Consider the following 16666-nt stretch of genomic DNA (forward strand, 5'->3'; position numbering starts at 1 on the left):
CACACACACACACACACACACACACACACACACACACACACACACACACACACACTACTGATGACCTGTTTACGTCACTTCTGGTTCATGGGTATCGCTCTGATGTTCCAAGGGATCTTTACGGTCATCAAAATATTTCTAACTCAAGTGATTTTCTATGACCTAAATAACCTAGCCTGTCACCCCTTTCCTATCATCCATTTCTTGCCCTATGATTGACTCTGTCTCAACTCTTTTTGACTCTCCTCCCTTCTTGATACTCAGGGCTGTTGATCTTGCTCCCTTGCCTAACAATAATGAACACAGTGGTTACTGATATGTGTGAAACATTTAGTCATGGTGCCAGTCCTTCACATGTGTGATTTCATTCAATCCTCACCATACTCTTAGAGCAGAGGTGCTATTACTACCCCCAGTTAAAGATGTATAACTAAACTCAGGGTATTAGAGAAAGTATGACAGGCTGAGAATACAAATCACACTTACCTACATTGGTAAACTCAACATTAAAAAAGTTTAATGTGTTTACTCTTTAATAACCTTTTTATTGCTCCTGCCTTTTCTTCTCCCACACTCCCAACACTTTCCACCTATATTTACTCCAGGACACTTATTATTATTTACATGTTGGCCACTGATTAGTTTCTGTAGCAAGTAGAATTCATAAGAATACTGGCAAGTTGTAGTTGCTTAGCAGCAATGAGTGAAGTCAGCCTGGCCCTGGCCCACTAGACACTAGGTGGAAAGAGGGGCTCTTAACCAGATGACTACACAAATGTACCGTAAAATCCCAAATGATAGTCTTTATGGAGACAAAATTCAGGTGTGGGTGATATATTTGTCTCCAGTTGTCATGTGAGTACATTTAAGCCATATTAATTTTCTCATTGTGAACATGCTGGCAACTTGACAGACATTAAGTATGACATTGGGGCATTAGAGGGATGGTTTAGGCAAGAAACTGTATTTTAAATCAGAAATTGAAGTCAGCCTTATAGAAATGGAATTGAATAAATTTTTGACATGGCACGAGTTACTGGGAGATAATGTAAATATTTTGAAGGAAAAAGTAAAATTGACGTGACAAGGTTGTCTTGGTATATATTTTTCAACTCAGGAAAGCACTTATTAAATGTGATATGAATTTGATGGTGTTTAGAATACAGCATATTTTATTCAAATTACTGCCAGATCCTAACTGTTAACTGGGGCCTGGAGATACAAATATGTGCAGTAATTGTGATTACTTGCAAATGCTACATTCTATCTGTCCCATTGGCATCTGTTAAGAATAAATATTTAACAAATGATCTTTACAAAAACCAGAAATGCCTAGATATGGCAGTTTTAATCTTTACATGAGAAGCATTCATTCAGCTAGAAAATGACTATGACATTTTAAATCAATTTTACCCTGTTCCCTTAAGTGCTTCTGACTTGACAGATAAAACCATAGTAAATGCTCAGTGACTGACATCTTAGAATAATGCTGTAGCTTAGTGAGTCAAGAACAGTACTACTGAAACAAATAAATGTGAAAAAGGACTTGTTGATAGGTACAAAACCTGTGTACAGCTATAAATAATATCATAAGGAGTTATTAAATTATTTGCAAACATTAAGAATTACAGGCAATCTTTTTTGTTTGTTAATTTATGTCATAGTTTGAGTACTTTACTAAACTGGAAGTGAATTTAGTTATTGAGATAGATGATTAAAATACATCAAAATGTGTGTGTGTGTGTCTATTTACTCACCTCAAGTATCAAAATTTTAGTGTCAATTTTAGTCTTATCCCAAGAGCATGTATGCCATGGGCCTTGCTGGCATGAACATGTCATCACCATTCTTACCTCAGTATCAAGACATGTTTGAGCATGTAAATTGAGTAGTGCTGATTAATGTTTTAGTGATGAGAGATGCTATGTGAACACTACACTAAAGTAGTAAGAAGTGTTCCTTCAGTAATTACTTGAATCGTGCCTGAAAATATGGCCAGCATAGAACAGGAAGAATCAATGTCTCTTGACAGTTGGGGCTTTCTCCTCTAGGGGAATAAACAGTGGCAGCAAAAACAGCCACACCTACAGTCAGTGGCAGCCTTGCTCTTGCTGAAATCTGCAGAATCGCTGTTCTCAGTCGTGCTACAGTTTGGCTCCGTAATGTTCTAAAGGCCCATGGATGCTGGTGAAGGTTGGGTTGCTGCCTACAGAGACACTGATTGATATGAACTGTATAGGGGTGTCATTTAGGGACTGAAGTTGTCATTGTGGCGATGTCCCTAAGTACATACTGAGACCCAGTCTCTCCCTTCTTTTAGGCTTCGTCTGCCACTCTCCAGTTTCCTGCTACTCACCACAGACCAGAGGCAATGCAGATAGCAAATCACTGACCAAAGCTAGGAGGCAATCTTTACCCTAGTAAAATGCATTTTATTAAACTGCTTTATTCTAAACAACATTTCTTTTGTTCTAAATTTCTGCTCTCCTCAAAGCAACCTTTCTTCTCCTGGTCCATTTGTCTTTTGCTCCTCAGCTTAACTGCAGCCCAGTTGATAGACACTGAAAGAACCCTATTTGTTGGGATATATTATCCAAAACCTTTGGTTCACTCAAAACTACACACAGCTAAATATATTCAGATATTTTATCTGAATATATTTATATATTGCATATAAATGTTATATATATATATATATATATATATATATATATATATATATGTTATATATGCAAGGTAATATATTAAGCTTATCCTGACAGGGTTTTGATAAAACAAGACCTATTTTCTTCTTTCAACAATTGTACCTTAAATTATAGTACTTGTTGACCATTTAGTAATAACATTACACTTTAAATTACCCAATTATTTTTACTTTCATTCGATTATGCTTTCATGTTTTAATTACCACAAATTCCATAACTGTGTGTGTTTTTTTGTTTTTTTGTTTTTTTTTTTTTTTTTGGTTTTTTGAGACAGGGTTTCTTTGTATAGCCTTGGCTGTCCTGGAACTCACTTTGTAGACCAGGCTGGCTTCGAACTTAGAAATCCGCCTCTCTTTACCTCCCAAGTACTGGGATTAAAGGTGTGCACCATCATTGCCCAGCAATAACTGTGTATTTTATATATACACATTTAATTCTGAAAGTAATTTAGAAAAAAGTATAATACTCTAAGTTATGGAAAGATTATTTCTACAGTTTAGTTCTAAAACTAAATGACTAGTTCTAAAACTAATCTTTTCTTGAAAACATTAATAAAACACAACTGGACTGGTTCCTCAACCTAAGACTACGCATCATCCAACAAAAATGTTCTATTAAGATCCCATATCCTCGGGCCATTACTTCAGCCACATGGCTTCATCAACTCAAGATGGCATGTTCTGCAGAAGATTGACAAAACACTTTCCTGATAGTTATGCACTTAAGAGACTAGAGAACATAACACCACCACAAATAAAAATACTAAAGAGTGGAGCAGCTTCCATGGCCAAGTAGTCATGAAGAAACGTGGACTAACTAAGCAGACTGTAGCTCACCAGGACCACAGTGGAGCAGAGGAATTCACTCACTATCCACTCTCCTTGAGACTACAGGACAGATAATGGTGTGGCCACTGCTTCAAAGACACAGCACATGGGCAGGAACTGTCCCTAAATGAAGAGGACTTGACAGTCACTTGCTGCGACAGTGAGGAAGGACTCAGGACACTTTGCGGCAGCCTTACTGCCTCATACTAGAAGTCCTCTGCTCTGCTGCTGGCTAGGCTCCTGGTGAGGTGCAACATGGTCTGGGTAGGGCCAATACACACTTGTGTCTTGACAGCTCCCTAGGCTGCATCCCACAACCTAGTTTAGGATTACTGTCCTCAGTCTTGCCCTACAGTGGCAACCTCTGAGTGCTGCAGGTCTGATTTCTCTCAGGTGCCTACAGAATTAGATTCAAACCTCTGAAGACTTTGTACAAGTCTCAGCCTGCCCCGCTCTTATCTCCACAGCTGCCTCTCCCCTCCCTTCTACCTGTTTCCAGCACACTCCACCTCAGCCTCTGGGCCTAAGCACTGACTCAGGCTGTCTGTGAAATGCTCTCCTCTGTGTCAGCCAGAACAATTCCTTCTCTAACAGACCATCCTTAACATCCTGGCTAGAGTCTACCCAGGCACTCTACTTATATATTCATTGCTATGTCTCTTTATGCAATGGACCAAATCTTAAACAGCCCCACCCCCTTCCTATATGGTAAATGAAGGCTTGTTCTTAGTGAGAGGTGTTAGAGCTTTAGGAGGCAAGGCCTAATGGAAAGCCTTCAGGTCACTCCCTGGGGCTATGCCCTTAGAAGGGGACCTTGGAACTCCAACCCCTTCTCCCACTCTCTTTTGCTACACAACCACCAGATGAGTAGTTTTACTCAGCTGATTCTACACAGGCGCAAAATGACCAGGCTAAAGGACCCTGGACTAACAGATAGCAAAAATGTTTCCCCTCTATAAGCTGATTATTGTAGGCATCTATTACAGTCACAGAAAACTGGCAAACATACATTTATGAGACTGTTTTGAAGCAGAGGCTATATCCCATTTGTTTGTCACCTACTGTATGTAAAGGCCAAACACATGGCAACATTCTGAGTATCCTCAGGCCCCATGTAAGAATCACGGGGAACATCCACTTACCTAGGGCCTGGACAAGGGGATAAGAGAAAGAAAGAAGCCCATGCAATGCCCACCAGTCAGCCTATCACGGCTGCTCCTACCCTGTGAACTTTAGCCTACCAGTCTGGAGAGCATACTTACTTTGTATCTGCTCTCTGATCTGGAAGGAGTGGGGATATGTCCTTTTTTCTTAAAGGTTGTGAAGTGTTTGCATTGAGGACATGGCTTGGTGCTGGAGTCAATTCGGCCAAGTTCCAAGAAGTATTTATACTTGATAGAGTCCTCATGGGTTAAATTGTAGACAACAGTTGTTTCCTCCAGGAATTCGAAACACTCTGTGACTGGGCATTTGATTTCTACTTGGCCAAGTTGTACCTGCATGAAGAAACAGAAAAGAAAAAGACCACTGTTCACTGTTTTTGCATACAGTGTCTTTGTACAGAGTATATAATTATCTCATGCTTTCAAGAGAAGATTATCAACTATCGTTCCAGAGAGCATGATGAATACTAGTCATTTTGAAACCTACACTAAGTACCAAAAGCTACTCAGGATCCGTAGGATGTTAAGAGTTCTCTGACAAGCACACTGGTGAACTTATCTGATGGTCCACAGGCTCATTAGAGAAACAGTAATCTGAACTATTTTTTTGGAACCTGCAGGGTAAGAGAGCATCGGGCAGAGAGGCAGTTGTATGGTACACAAATGACTCAGGCCCCTGGGACCTGCCAACCAAGAGGCATTGCAGAGATTTCAACTTCGCTGCAGTTTTCAATCCTATGCTTAGGGCACATTTTTAGAAAGAGAGATGTTATAAAGTACTTAAGTTTCATGGATATTAGTTTATAACAGTCATGACCCAAAATTAATGTTTTCTGTGGTCCTCCCCTGACAAATATATAAATAGCTTCGATGTTATCACAATCTTAGAATAAGTAAGAAAAGAAACAAAATACCTTTCTTTGGTGTAGGAAAAATAAGAAAAGTCTGGGTTGTCATCAACCTGAGGATGTGAATTAAATCCTCAAGACCCACAAAATAGAAGAAGAGGACCAACTTCTAAAAGTTGTCTTCTGACCCCATATACATACTTTGGCACAAGCAAGTCTCCTCCTTTACATACACACATACCAAATGAAGAAATAGAAAAAAGCTGAAAATACATTGGTGTTATTATGACATTTTAAGTATAAAGATAAAGTCTTGTAACAATGAGAAAATATAACAAATGAATATTATGGAAGATATTTTTAAAATAAACCTGTTTGTGACACATTTTATACAACTTTCATATAAAATTATGGGGTAATTTACACTTTAGCAGTCTACTAATATACTGGCAAGGACATTTACTTAAAGCTAGCCAGACTCTTCTACATTATCAGGTAAACTCATGGATTCTCTCAGCATTATCAAGTGCTCCCAGCTTCTGCTACCTTAAACTTCTTCTCTTTAACTACTTATATGAGTTTCAGATTTTTATTTTTAGTTTTTCTTTACGGTCCTGTTTTTCCCCTTCTCTAGACCATGTGGCTTTCTCCCATTTCCACCTCACTCTTTCTCACTCTTCACTTCTTTTCTCCTGTGGGTGGGTGTGTTCTGTTTCTCAGAATGTCAGAATAACATGTCAAAATCAGAGTTATAATTGTTTGTCGTGTGAGTTTCCAGTGTCATTCTTCCTCTCATGGTGTTGGGGTGGTGTGTGTGTGTGTGTGTGTGTGTGTGTTTGTGTGTGTAGGTTATGGTGCCCTGAGTAGACTCACCCATCACTACTCTGGAAAACATCCCAGTTCCCCTTTATTCTGAGTTTACTTTCTTGAAGTTACCATGCTTAAAAATGAGTTGTGCTAACATCTCCTGTTTTAGTCATTTAATGTGTCTGTCACCTAGTTCCCATTTCAAACGCAAACAGTGACATTCTTGGTGTCACTTCTCTCTCACTTCAGCTCTGTGGTCTTCTGGATAAATTAACATTGTAAGGTATCCAGACTAAACCAGATATTCAGACGGTTTCAGTTTATAACCTGGTCCCTTGCTCAGCCACCTGACTGCTAGATGTCCTACCACTGGCTTTCCAACAGTGTTTTCTAGTAAATTATTTTGAATTATACCTCAAGAAAGAAGTCCTTATAACCTTTCCATATAGCCAAAAGTACCCATGATCCAGTAAAAGTTTGGGTTTATGACAAATGTGTTCCTTTTTTTCATAGTCTGTGGTCATCTGTGAAACCCTGCTCAGAACTAGGCACTGAGTTAGGTGCTGAAGTGCAGGTGCCTATCAGGAATGATGCAGGCAGTCAGGACCCAGACTGAAGACATGTCAGCCTGACAGGGTGGTGTCACCAAAAGATGTGGAAAGCATGGTCACTTCAGACCTAAGAGGATCATACCAGCCTTCTCAGAATGAGTGCAGCTTCAAGTGAGAGCTTAAAATCATCAGGACTTAGCCAGTAAGAATGAAGCTGCTCAAGGATTGCCTAGTCGGTCATCAGTGGGAGGAGAGGCCCTTGGTCCTGTGAAGATTCTATACCCCAGTATAGGGAATGTCAGGACTGGGAATGGGAGTGGGTGGGTTGGGGAGCAGGGAGAGGAGAGAGGGGGTTTTCAGAGGGGAAACTAGGAAAGGGGATAACATTTCAAATGTAAATAAAGAAACTATAGAAGAAGAAGAAGAAGAAGAAGAAGAAGAAGAAGAAGAAGAAGAAGAAGAAGAAGAAGAAGAAGAAGAAGAAGAAGAAGAAGAAGAAGANGAAGAAGAAGAAGAAGAAGAAGAAGAAGAAGAAGAAGAAGAAGAAGAAGAAGAAGAAGAAGAAGAAGAAGAAGAAGAAGAAGAAGAAGAAAGAGGAAGCTTCTCCAAGCACACAAAACCAACACCATGAAAAGCCTGGAGGCAAATGCAGAGCTCTCTGCGGCAGGGCTGCCATGTTCCATTTATCTGGACTGCATTGACTTACACAGCAAACATTCATGTGAATTGACTATCACACCCTTAAAAGAGGGTAGGAAAATTGGATGGAATCCCAAACTATCAGTACAGAAGAGGCTGTAAACAAATGAGCTTGCAACAGAGCACAAGAGCAGGTGTTACACTATCTGAGGACACTGGACATTTTCCCCTATGAAAATAGACAAGCACTCAGTTCTTAGCACATAGAAGCAGAGTTTCTCTCATTTATTGGGTAAGAGCCCTTTTTAGTGCTTAAGAGCCCCAGCTACGTGTTCCTAGCTTGACACTTGGATTTAACCTCCATCTTCCTTCTTTTGTATTTACCTGTTTCAGCCATGGAAGTGATAGTGATGGATTCAGCACTTTTGTAGCTATCTGGGAACAGTTGGGTCTTAAGGAAATGCTATGTACTTTGGAGAGCAGAACCAATCCAGGCATTCCAAGGACAGGGCTATCTTGTTACTCTTTAAGCAGTTAGTGTTTATTACCTGACCACACTGGGATGACATCTAGCATCCAGCCAGGCACCTGCTCTTCTTCAGTTGTTCTTGGCTTTCTGCAAACCTATTTAATTTCCATGGACACCTTATTTCCTGTAATTTTTCCACTCTATTCTTTCTCAAAGTTCCAAAATCCTTACCCCACAACACTGAGGTAGTGATTTCACACGCATTCTACTGATCACAGGGAGACAGGAGCATATTACCCAATTGCTCACTAGCAATCCCATCAGTCTACCTCCATCTGTCCTTCTCTCTTCTGGCTTTCTTAGTACAATACAGACCTGACTTCTAGAAGAAGTACACAAAAGTCCCTGGAAAGGTTTTTATTTTAAGATTTTAAGTTTCCTAGCTTACTCTAGACCTACACATTCAGAATTTGAATTATTTTCAGGAAGCCAATAATTGGCAGTTGGAACAATGACTCAAACCTTTCAATTAACGCATACTTCCTCCTAAGAACCACGCCTCTTCTCATGTACAGTGTGACTCATGACCTATCTGACTCTAGGCCGCTACATGTGTATCATTTTCAGAGCAGTTTTCTTAAAAGATTATCTGACAAGTATCTTGAGTAAGCAATGTGTATTCATTTATTTATCCAACAATATATACTCTATTAATTCAAGGATACACTTAAATAAAAACCCTTTAATACTGCAAAAGTAAAATTTGTCTTACAAGCAATAGCTGATTAGCATCAAGTTGAATTTGCAGTAATTTTACTTTTGGATGGTACATGGCTTAATAGCATATCGCACAACTAGGCATCTGTTGTATTTCTGCCAATTGCAGGCGTCATAGGGCAGGCAACACAAAGGACTTATGGAGAGATGGGAGGAGATGGCTATGCTGGGCTTACTGGAAGAAAATAATTTTAAATGCAGACTGCTATCTTTGCCATAATGAAGAAGTGACAGCTTTCCACTAAGCCCAAAGAGGCTGTGATACAGAGAAAGTTTCCACAGGCAAAGGAACCAAGGACTGCGGGTCCCTCCCAGACAGGAGGAACCTGATGTGTTCAGAACACAGGCCAGTGAATAAAGTTTACTAAGCCTGGAACAGAAATGTGTGGAATGAAGCTGGAGTGTCAGCTACGCATGATCAAACAGACTTTCCTGATCATATTAAGAATTCTGGATTAAATTATAAATTCAATTTAAGTCACTTTCAGGTTTTAAAAGAAGGTGTAATATATCACATTCATAAGTAAATAAATCATTCAAGCTCTTCTGGGAGAATGTACCTACCATCCAGGAGCCAAAGTACAGGCTAAGAAAACGGTAGCCCCAGATAAAACCTGAGATGTTCAGGGAGCAGGCTGCTGATGACTGAATTTGGGTATCTAAGGGGCAGCCAGTACACTGCAAATTTTGTAAGTAAGACCAATTTAGGGCTTTTTTAAATTGAAAAAAATTATCTGTGTTTACACTGTACAACATGATGCTTTAAAATATGGATACACTGTGGACTGGTTACATCTGGTTTCAATATTTATTATTTTGGAATTCAAAAACTAAAATCCTTAGCAACCTTCAACCTTCGTTATTAACCACAGTGACCACACTGGACAATAGTCCCTTGAACTTATTCCTTCTAACTGAAATTTTGTATTCTTTGACCAACATTTGCACAATATCCCCACGTCTTTCTCACCACTGCTCCCAGCCAGCTCTGGATACTTGGCTACACTCTGCTCCTTCAGAGGAGTTCATCCTCTTCAAGTTCTAAACTGACTAAGATTATCTAGCATTTATCTTTCTGTGTGTGCCTATGTCACTTGACATTTGTGATGCTGTGGTAGATGACAGAATTTCCTCTTTTTAAAAGACTAAATGTACTCCAATATGTATGTATATTTATAAATATGACAATGTAAAGTATATTTTCTCCATCTACTAACAGACATTTAGGTTGATTCTATATTTTTTAGCTCTTATGAACAATGATGCAATAAACATGGAAGTAGAGATAAAACTCTTTACATGTATATATTACACATAAACACATGCATGTGGGCATATATTTTTGTGGCAAGTATTTAATTAGAGAGAATCCATTCTTTCATTGTACATGATAGCTGTAGTAAATTATTTTATTTTAAAATTAATTTGGGGGATCAGCACATGTGAAGGTCATAGGACAGTTCTCTTTCCACCATGTGGCTCATGGGGATTCAACTCTGATGGTCAAGCTTACTGGCAAGCACCCTTACCCCAAGCCATTTCACCACCAGCCTGGCTGTGGAAATTTACATTCCCACCCATGTGCACTCCAACATTTTACATTTTATAGGAATATTTTTTGTAGTAATAGTAACAAAAATAATAGGTATATAGAGTATATTTATCCATGAAACTTTCCTTCTTTCTGACCTTGACAACAGTGATTAGTGTTGACAGTTTTTGCAACTTGGGTTTAACATTACTACTTCAATTAGTATCTGCCCAGTATTTTATAAAGCTTCATTAGGAATAATTACAAACATATGGGGAAATGGTAGATGGCCACTACCAATCTTCAAGTATTCATTCTCCCATTTAAACAGTTGTCAACTTAGGACCAATACTGTTCCTTTGGGACTTGACTCATTTAGATCTTGCATCTCATTTCAAAGCAAATGCCCAACATCATTCATTCCTAAATATTTTCATGTGGTTCCAAGAACTAAGATATTCCTTTGCTACTATAACTGTGATGCCAAACACTTCCCCAAATGTCTCTTAATATCAAGCAATGTTTTCAAAATGCCAGCCAATTTCTGTCTATAGTTGTTCTGAACACATAAACTGACTTTGCATTTTTGTTGTGTTCAATGCTGATACTACTGCTTACATTACTGAAAAATATGCTCCCTACTTCTGAACAAGTTTAATCTTGTAAGAAAAAAATTACTTAACTGTAAAACAATCTCCAAGGTGTCAGCAGGAAGCATAATTATCCACTTATGTTAGATGGCTAATTTGCCACATGAGAGAACTCAAAAGTAATTTAGTGGCTGAGGTGATAAGGACCTCTGAAGTGGTGGATTAATTAATTAAATTCTCCAAAGAAAAGGATGGAAAAAGGTACAAAGTGGGGCCTCAAACTCAATTTATCAAATGTTTAGTCAGATTTGGACCTTGGTTTTAAGTGCTAGACATGAAACTTTATAAGGAGTTTACAGCCTTTTGCTTAATGGATACCAAAGGAGCCTATTGTTTGTATACTGACCTTTGAACAATAGCATCAAGACACCTTCAGTATCCACTAACCAACTGAGTGCTGAGCACCATTGCGCAAATGGCTTCCCAGCTCACTGCTTTCCAGAATCAGTAACCACGAAACGGCAGATGCTCTAGGGCACATATTTTTGTTTTTCGGCATATGTATACATGTTAGTGGATAAACATGCATGCATCTGTGTGCATGCCCATAGGTGTGGAGACCAAAGACCAAGGACAGGTGTTTTCACTGCTTTCTTTGTTTGTTGAGGCAGGGTCTCTTACTAAGCCCAGAGCGTATAAGGCTGTGTCCTCTCCTGAGTGTTGGGGATACAGGCAGCTGCCACACCCACCGGCTTTTTATGTGGGTGCTAGGGATTCAAACTCCAGTCCTCATACATGTTCAGGTACTTTATCTACTGGGTCATCTTTGCATGCTTTTCTAGTTTCCTCAGCAGCCTCCACAGTGCCATATGATAACACCGTAGAGTTTTTTTCTTTTTATAGTTCTACCAGGTACAGGCAGCACCAGAGCAAAGAAAACCATATTAAGGAACCTGAAGCAAAAACACCAAACACACACATAAAATAATAAACCATGAAAGGAGGCATATCACAAAATGATAAAACTTCAGTCCTAGGTGTCTTGCAGGCAAATTCACTAACCCCATTGCTGAAGATATTACATATGTGAGTGGAAGGGTATGGAAGAATCAAGCTTCTACCATCATGAAAATTTCACCCCCACTGGCCAGCTTCCACAGTGCAGGAAGACTCGCTCATGCTACTGGGGGAGAAATCTAACCACTAGTCTTATCCAGCTGTGAACCCTGGAGCCTATTTTTATAGCAATGACTATAGGTTGCTATAAAAGAGAGGCCCTCTACTGCAGGAATGTTATGGGGTTAACCAACCACTTTCTGATTGCATTTAAGGCCCATTACCATTGAGATAGAAATCATGCTTGGTACCACTTACTGGGCCAAAGACTTCAATGTGGTTACTGTGGGAATAACCTAACATTATTCTGTGAAATGGACACAGTATCAAACTGTACCATTCACTCCCCCTGAGTTCTTATCTTTACGCATTTCCAACCCTCATCAGAGAAGTTCCTCTTTGAAACAGATGGAGGTTAATATAAACACCTACCTGCAACTTCCAACATGTGGAGTTGGAATAGAGTGCTTTGCTATATCACAGCCCACCCCTCAAGGCTCAGGGATCATCTCAGAAGAGGGGGTAGTAAGAATTTAGGAGCTAGAGGCAGTAACTGTCTGCAGTAAAACAGTAGTCGCAGGCCACAGCAGAGCCTCTGCGCACATGAACATACAACATCTGTGATTACATGCACAAGACTTGGATAAGACCAAGCCAGCCAAAATCCTAGCTTGGATGGGGAAAGCTCATTATGTTATACCCCTAGCTAAGGATCTATTGGCAGTTGATGACTTCTAGTGTGGTAAGGAGTTTTCCTCAGACTTGTGAAAGGCCAGTTATGTTTCAGTAAACAGTCATATATCCTTGAACACACAAGAACCCAGTTGTTTTCTGTTTTTTGGTTTAAGAACATATGAAATTAGAAAGAAAAATGGTTGAGGGAATAGTGGTGGAGTTGGAGGGGAAGGTATGGGGGGTGGATGTGATCAAAACACAAACATGCATATATGAAATTCTCAACAACAAAAGGCATGCTGTGATTACAGCTTATGGTAACATTAAGCGTACTAGCAGTTATTGACTTCATCTGTTCTGCATTGGTTTTACAAAACCACAACAACCAGTGAGCAAGACCTTCAGTACCAACACATCTGACATTCCCAGATGATGATGAGAGAAATCATGATTCAAGAGGACACACAGATGTCTTGAAAGAAGAGGATAATACACTGTTTCTGGCTGGCATTGGGGAAGACATAGGAAAGGCTTGCCTGGCAGTATGTCCCCTTCAGGGTACTTTCCTTAGGAAAGGAGAAATGCTGAGGTAGATCAGGTTTGAACTGGGAAAGCTCCTGGAGCTTCATGATGAAGGCATTAGGTCGGGAGTGGCTGCTGGTGAAGAGACAGGTGCCAATTCTCCACATGAAACACCAGTCCAAAGACCTGCCTAAAATTCAAAGATTTAATAGTGGCAAATTTTAAAAATTGTATTTTTAAGAAAATAAAGTATCCTTAGTGTGATGAGGAATAGCTACAAGAATACCCACAGCAAACACCATAATTGTGAAACACTGACATTTTCTTCTCAAAGTTGGGCAAGGGCCAGTGATCCCAATGTCACAGTTATTCAACACTGAGTAGAGGGCATGACCAAAGCAAGACAATGGAAAGAGGAAACGAGAGTTGAACCATTGGAAATGAGGAATGCAATCCCTCGTGACTTGCAGATTTCATGATCGTACATGTTGAGAATTCGAGTTCTAACAGATAAACCGTTAGAATTAAAAGTGAATCTAGCAAGTGCAAGATGCTGCACAGTTTGTCTTGGAATCTAGACTATAGTTGATGAAAGGAATATGAAATGACAGACACACAGATATATGTACAGAGGACCTGAGGCCCAATGGAAATACACTACCATTATTGGCAACAGCAACAGAAACCCAACAAGGTCATTTTATGTATTGAAAACAGAGGCAGGTTTACTCTGTCCGCTGAACAGGGTCTCTGTAGGGTGGCTATCTTGGGCTGCAGTCATCTAGAAGAAGGAAGCTGTGGTTGATAGTTTCTGTGTAGGCTGTCAACATTCACACTCAGACCAGAGGAGCCTCACCACAGGAAGGATTTGCTGTCAGGACATCTGAGGCACTGGGTTGTTTACATAGCTATGCTCATGTCAACAAAACAAACTCCCTCAGGACTTCATCCACTCTGCACATTCATCCAAGGCTTTCTCTGCTCCATATAAGCAAGGAAGCTAAATAGGTTAGTAATACACAAGCTTACATAATTCTGTATACTTGCTATGAGAAATTAAAGATAATCTTCAAGAACCAATTACATTTTGGATGATAAAAAAATTCCAAAAGAAGTAAATGTAACAAATTATCTCCTCATACAAACATCTGAAAGTACTTTGTAGTCAAAAAGCAGGAAATGACTGATAGAACACACTGCATTCTGGGACTGGAAGGATACACTGTATTCTGGAACTGGGAGATTCAACACTGTTAGGAGTAAAAACCAACCTGGAAGCAGCTTCTAATTCAAGTCAGTGGAATTTCTAGCACTTTCCCTTTTTATTTTGGGGGGAAAAGTAGGGTCAATATTATGAGATAATTTGAAAACATATATAATTTTGACACTTTCTACTGTTTTAGCTCCCCAGAGTTCACAACTGACATGTAACTGCCACTGTAAATATCAGGAGAAAGGGCCTTTGGAAGGTGATTGACTCATGAAAGTGGAGCCCCTACAAGTGAGATTAATGCTCTTATGAAACCAAATCCAGAGAGCTGTGTCTCCCCGTCTATGTTGAGAAGACACACTGGGGAAAAAAAAAAAAAAAAAAAAAGCTGTCTACAAACACAGGCAGTCTCAGGGCTAAGTTTCAAAAGTTGCAGTTCATGCTCACTGTGGCCTGCAGTGGTGCATGTGGCAGGAACATGCAGCAGAAGAGGCAAGATTAATTCATGCCATCTAGAAAGTAAAGAATAACAGAAGGGACCGGGCAGCGGTGGCACACGCCTTTAATCCCAGCACTTGTGAGGCAGAGGCAGGCAGATTTTCTGAGTTCGAGGCCAGCCTGGTCTAGAGTGAGTTCCAGGACAGCCAGGGCTACACAGAGAAACCATGTCTTGAAACACCATCTCCCCCCCCCCCAAAAAAAAAATAGGATAACAGAAGGGAGTGTCCTTACCTTTCTTTCATTAGCTCCCACTTCCTAAAGGAACCCACATTTTCCTATAGTGCCCCAAGATGGGAACCAGCCTCCACACATAAAGCTTTGGGAGGCTTTCAATATCTAAGTTGAACAGCTCCCTGGCTTATGGTACTTGATTACAAAAGCACAAGTGAGCTAAGTAAATACTTGATCAAGAAAAGAACAGCAGCAAGATTGTTCTACAGATTTAAAACTAATCAGGGGCTCCAGGATTACAATGTTGTCGTGTTGGCTTGAGGACAGATCCTGCAACAGTGGACCAGGAGTATGGAACAAAAAGCATTCCACAGGGAAGCTAAATATACCAATGCTACACTGGCAGACAGCTGTTTCAGTAACTTTGGGTTCCTTAAATTTCCACCACAATTTGTCTTAGATGTCCCCTTTACGTGAGTTGGGTTATAGTTATATACATGAAAGAAGGTAAAAACAAGCTTCTAAAGACACCTGAGAACATTTTCGGAACAGAAAGTATTTCTTACACATGATGGAAAAACATTCATGACATAAATGGGTCAACTTAAACCTGTACTCACCAAAAAAATATAGAAGAGTAGAAATTCATAATTATGAAATGATATTCACAAAACAGAAATGACAAGTATTACATAACCAGAAAATATAAAGAGTGAAAAAATACAATCAACCCAGTAGAAGTACTGGTCAAAGGACAGAGAAGGATTTCAGAAAATTTGTCCACGTGAGCACAAACAATACTGACCTGTGCTCAGCTTTGTGAGTGCTCAGAAAAGAGCCACAAGGCAGATGCTTCAGAACTGACAAACTGAATTCCCACAGCGCTTGGAGATTCAATATATTGGCTAGAGGGAGATGGCTTAGTGGATAAAGAACCTTCCAGGCAAGCAATGAGGACCTAAGCTTGAATTTCCAGAACCCACAGACAGCCACATGCAGTAGCACATGTTGGGTGTGCTATGTTCCTATGTCTCAATAGCTCTATGCTGAGATGGGAGACAGAGACCGGAGAACCCAGAAGCTCATGGGCCAGGTAGCCTGGTACATTCAGCAATGAAATGAAAGATTTTATCTCAAGAAAGAAGCCAAAGCTGAACACCTCAGACTATGACAAGCACATACTCATACAGCACATGCACACACACACACACACACACACACACACACACACACACACACACGAGGAGGGAGAGGGGGAAGTGAAGGACAGAGAAGAGAGAGAGAACGGGAGAAGAGAGATAGAAGAATTAAACAAACATTAAATATTTAAAATAACTATAGAATCAATGGGTTATTGGATTTTACATAACTAGTTCTAGGTACTCTCCTTCATGTAATCATGCTCCTATATTAATTGTTTCCCCCTTTAATCTCTAGATTGCTATAATCACCTATTGAAGTACATTTAAACATCCACAGTCATGTGTTTTAAGGTTGTAAATTCTCATGGTTCTTCAACAAAGTAGGACACGAACACAAAGAACAAGCCCGGGTCTCAGCCTGG

General features: G+C 39.8%; 1 protein-coding gene across 2 annotated transcripts in view; it reads right to left on the bottom strand.

Annotated features, from left to right (window-relative positions):
* Rnf217 (ring finger protein 217) overlaps positions 1-16666 on the bottom strand; it is a 113800-nt gene that overhangs the window by 35975 nt on the left and 61159 nt on the right. For both annotated transcript variants that reach the window (XM_029532988.1, XM_021221272.1), the window contains exon 2: positions 4795-5028. In XM_029532988.1, coding sequence (XP_029388848.1) covers positions 4795-5028 — 234 coding nt within the window. The remainder of the gene's footprint in view (positions 1-4794; positions 5029-16666) is intronic.

The sequence above is a fragment of the Mus pahari genome, chromosome 21, assembly GCF_900095145.1.
Source record: "Mus pahari chromosome 21, PAHARI_EIJ_v1.1, whole genome shotgun sequence".
NCBI classification, from domain to species: domain Eukaryota; kingdom Metazoa; phylum Chordata; class Mammalia; order Rodentia; family Muridae; genus Mus; species Mus pahari.